General features: G+C 35.8%; 1 protein-coding gene across 1 annotated transcript; it reads right to left on the reverse strand.

The window, feature by feature from the left end:
• Window positions 1–519: 519 nt before the first annotated feature.
• On the reverse strand, window positions 520–3,270 carry LOC115719169 (putative receptor protein kinase ZmPK1). Its single transcript, XM_030648105.2, has one exon. It carries the CDS (start codon window positions 3,181–3,183, stop codon window positions 691–693), a length of 2,493 nt encoding a protein of 830 aa, XP_030503965.2. The 5' UTR covers window positions 3,184–3,270; the 3' UTR covers window positions 520–690.
• Window positions 3,271–4,809: the final 1,539 nt, after the last annotated feature.

Raw genomic sequence — 4,809 nt, forward strand, 5'->3', positions numbered from 1 at the left:
ACTTTGGTTTTTTTTTTTTTACTTTTTACTTTTCATTATATATAATATAAATGATTAAATATATAATAATCTAAAATTATATACTTAATTGTTAGTTTCAAAGTCATATATATTGTGTTGTGCTTTGGAGAAATTTGATATTTTTAATTTTTATTGACTTTAAAACCAAAAAAAAAAAAAAAATTGCCCGATTTGGGCGGGTTAACCCGACCAAACCGCCCAAACTGTTGGTCGGTTTACAAATTTTTTTAAGAATTAGGCGGGTTGCACTTAAATTGAGTTTGAAAATTTAGAATAAACCGCCCAAACCGACCGATCTACAACTAGTTCTTAGTTTTAATTTTTCGCTGTTAGTGAATATGATTGGTAGTGGTTCTGACTAAGACTAAGTGCACAATATAATTTTGGCTGATTTATAGCCTTTTCTAATGAAAGTTTTTCATTCTAAAATAATAATAAGGAAAAGTCAGTAACATGCATGTTCAAATTAACAGAAATGATATGGTAACTTGGATGAAATATAGGAATTGAACAATTGTCAGATTTTTAATGGTACTACAATAATACAATAAGAAATGTGTAATAGCTGGTTTTTTATTATCCTTATGTTTTCTTTTATTTCTACCCAAAAAAAAAACACAAAATTGAAAATGACATAAATTTGATGGCTGTTGTCCATTGCAGCGAGAACTAATAAAACAACACAGCACGCTCGTCTTCATAGCACTGAAGCATTTCCACCACTTGCCTCATGGTTGGTCGAACATCCTTGTCTTCTTCAACACATTGCAAAGCCAGTTTAACTAAAATTATTATTTTGTCCTTATCAAACTCACCCAATTCCAACATAGTTGGATCAATTATTTCTTCAATCCTTGATGCAAAAATACCATCTTCTCCATTCATCTTTTCCCTCACCCAAGTTACCAATCTCCCATGTTGATCTCCTATTCCTCCTCCGTAATCATAAATCTGCATGTCTGTCGATTTTCTCCCAGTAACTAATTCCAATACCACCATTCCATAACTATACACATCCACTTTAGAGGTAATCGGAAGATTATACACCCACTCAGGCGCCATGTAACCCCTTGTACCTCGAATCCTAGAGAAGCTTGGATCGAGAGACTCACCTCTGTTTAGCAGCTTTGATAGTCCAAAATCCGCAACCTTTGGATTGTAATTAGAGTCCAAAAGAATGTTCTCAGGCTTCACATCACAGTGCAAAACCCACTCTAAGCATTCATCATGCAAATATGCGAGTCCTTTCGACGTCCCCATTGCTATGGCAAACCGCTTCTCCCAATCGAGTACTATGCTGTTTGAGCTTTTCAAATTATCTGCTAGAGATCCATGTTCCATGTACTCATACACCAACATTTTATGCTGTCCTTCTACACAATAACCCCACATCTCAATCAAGTTCATGTGGTTCAACCTCCCAATCGTGCTCACTTCAGCTAGGAATTCAGCTTCACCTCCGGTAGTGTCTGTCAGTCGCTTGATTGCCGCGACACGACCGTCTGATAGTACACCCCTGTACACAGTGCCTCCGCCTCCACTCCCGACTGAGTTGCGGAATCCAGCCGTAGCTTTCCTCAGCTCTGCATATGTAAATTTTTGAAACCGTGTAGCAGCAGCAAGGGTGTAACCATGGGAGTCATCTCTGCTCTCTTTTCTTGTCAAATACAAGAAGCAAAGCACTATAGAAATCAATACCAGTTCCATCCCTCCCAATGCAATGGCCATCCAAACAAAAACCTTCAAGCGTCCATTTTCTTTGGCCTTATTGTACGTTCTTTGAAGCATCACCATCTTGGGAGAAGAAGAAGAACAATTATGATCTCCTTCATTTTTTCTCTGAAAAGAGGAAATCATTGCTCTAGGGAGTCTTATATAGACATCTCCTGGGAAAGAAGAAGTGTGAGCTCCATTAACCAGTAGATGCTTAGTATAGCATCTAGAAGCCTGAAAATTGTTGTTACTCATATGAAATTGGATACCTTTGCAATCGGACACGTTCAAACACTGTTCTTTACATTGTTTTAAGGAAAGATTCTCATAGTAGAACTTGTCGTAGCCATAGAACTCAGCGTTGGCAATGCGGTGAAAACTGGTGTCCCGTGTATACCTCCATTCGAATTCCGGTTCACACCCAAAGGCCCAATCTGAAGAATTTTTCACCTTATATCCAGGCACACAATAGCAACTCCTTCCTAAAACGTGATCGTAATAGCACATACTATTGGGTCCACAAATTCCATGAATACTACATGGAATGGATATAGCTTGCCAAGTAACATTCCACGTTTTATTTTCTATGTCAAAACTATATAGTCGAAGATTTCCGTCCGTATCAAGAGTTAACCGCCGGTTAACCTTAACACCGTAATCAGAGGATAAAAACACGAGATTATCCGATGAAGCAAAGTCACCAGTAGAGGTAAACACTGCATTTTTGGTGTTGTTGTATGTAAATCTTCCAGTCTGAAATGGCCCGAGCCAAGGAGCTGGCCAGTACACACTTGATACGAGCGGGTCGGGACCTTGAAAACGCAAGCGGAGGATGTTGTCATCGTCAAAATAAAAGTTATAGTATCCAGAAGAATAGTTGGTCTGGGATTTTGAAGACACAAGGTTGGTGTTCATGGTGAAATTTTGGTTAGGAAGAAGTGTATCTGTGGGGAATTTGAAGCTTTCCCAGTAAGTAACATGTTTACCAAACACAGCGCTTCTGAGAACAAGGTTTCCGGAATCATCGAGCTGCAGTTTTACAGCAAGGCCGGCGTCGAACCTGGTCCCCAGTCCCAGTGTCGTGTCGGTACTCCATACTTGATCTCTGCCTATGTCAAGCAAGACAAGATTACCGTTTTCAGTCAGCAAAAGTTTTGACCCTCTTCCGTTGACTGGTTGGTCTCGATTGGCCATCCAAACTATGGTGGGAACAGAGGACTTGGTAAACCACACACTAAAGCAGAATGCATTTTCCCCAACAGGGTAAAATCCTGCCGAGAAATCTCCGTTTGATGAAACCAAAATGTCAGTGTCTGCATTTTCAACACTTAGGGATGAACCTTGCTTCAGAGTATTGCTAGTAGAGATTGTTGTGGATGAACATAATGTTGATTGAACGAAAAGAAGAATAAGAAAGTAAAGAATATTTTTATGCAAGATTTGGTTCATTATTGCCTAATTTAATGAACTAGTCATAATTTCTTATGCATTTTTATATATAGACTACTGAATGATACGAATGTAGGAGTCCTAGTCCACACGTTAACTGAATGAACTTTCAGTGCATATATACAAGGTAAATGTCTTTAATTAATTTCCATATTCAAATCGGCAGATTTTACTATTGACTCTTAACACAGTTTGTGGTGACCGAGAAAATCTAATGGGAACAAAAGTAATGTCAAAGATTCTGGTTGGCGATATCAATCAAGGTTGAAATAATTGGAGTTGGGAGAGAAACCACTCAACATTTTCCGTTGGAAAGACGGCACTGACTCACAAGTCACAACCACGAAACATATTCAAGGTGACTCTGACTTTGGGCAGTAATAAATCGCTGGTGTTGACAAGGTATTACTATCTTGCTCTTTTGTGAATGAGGGGTGTGATTATTAACAATGTCACGGGGCTCTCGTTTCCTATTAACTGTATATTATTAAAGTAAACTGGTTAACAAAGCACGAAGTGCATATGTATACTAATTTTGAAAATTTTATTATATATTTTTTTTATTAGTACAACAAAACACAATTTTTTTTTTATTACATATAAAAAATAATAAAATTACAACTTAATACCAAATATATTAAAAGTACATATAAATAGCAAAAAAAACATCATTAAATTTCTTATATATATATTAGAGAAATTCTATAATCCACCCCCTTAAAAGGGATATATCGATACATCTCTTTCTGTTTTAGTATCCGAAATAATTTTTTAGTCAAATTTTTTCTCATGGTCATGTAAATTATGGTTATTTAAGACATCCTACAAAATTTTAAGAAATTCGAAAAAGTTTAACACGCTAAAAATTGTGTTTAAGCAGTGTGTTGCACGCGTGACTATTTTATTTTATACGAGTGTAAAATAGACTGTTTGAACATTATATTGTAAGTTATTCCGAATTTCTCAAAATTTTGTAGGATATCTTAAATAGCTATAACGTACATGAATATGAAAAAAAAAATAGACTAAATTTTTTTTTTCTAGATGCCGAAACAAGTAGAAGGGCATTAGTACATCCCTTTTAAGGGGGTGCATTGTAGAATCACCCTATATATTATTGTCTTATTAAAGGAGCACCACAATTAAATTAACCTTTACTCCTAACAGTTAGAGAATTTAGTCCTTATTTTCCCAATGTTTATTTTATTTTTATTTTTTTTGGCATGAATCTCCATGTGTATTTTTATAGAAGACTTTCAAATAGAATAAAAATATATTTCAAATTGTTAATTCCATTTTTGGCATATTTAATTGACAAAAATATTTTATTATTCTTTGTATAATTTCGGCTGGTATACTTTAATATGGTTGCCTATTTTGTGTAAATCTAAACTTGGAAGGAAAGTTGACTAGCTTTCCTATTTATGGAAATTGAGGTAAAAATGGTAAGTTTTGATTACACATTGATTCTTTGCTAACCAGCTGTTATTCTGATCTTGTGTTGAGTTTCCCATTTTCTAAGATCAGGTTTCTTGAAGAGAAAACCGGAGCTAGACTTTCCTTTTCTATAAAAGGAAAGTTGTAGTTACTGCCCACGATTCTGTAGGTACAGAAACGGAAATTCCT

Source organism: Cannabis sativa, chromosome 2 (assembly GCF_029168945.1).
Source record: "Cannabis sativa cultivar Pink pepper isolate KNU-18-1 chromosome 2, ASM2916894v1, whole genome shotgun sequence".
Lineage (NCBI taxonomy): Eukaryota > Viridiplantae > Streptophyta > Magnoliopsida > Rosales > Cannabaceae > Cannabis > Cannabis sativa.

Coding starts and splice junctions, on each gene's coding strand:
- LOC115719169 (XM_030648105.2), bottom strand. CDS start 3,183: ATGAACCAAATCTTGCATAAAAATATTCTTTACTTTCTTATTCTTCTT.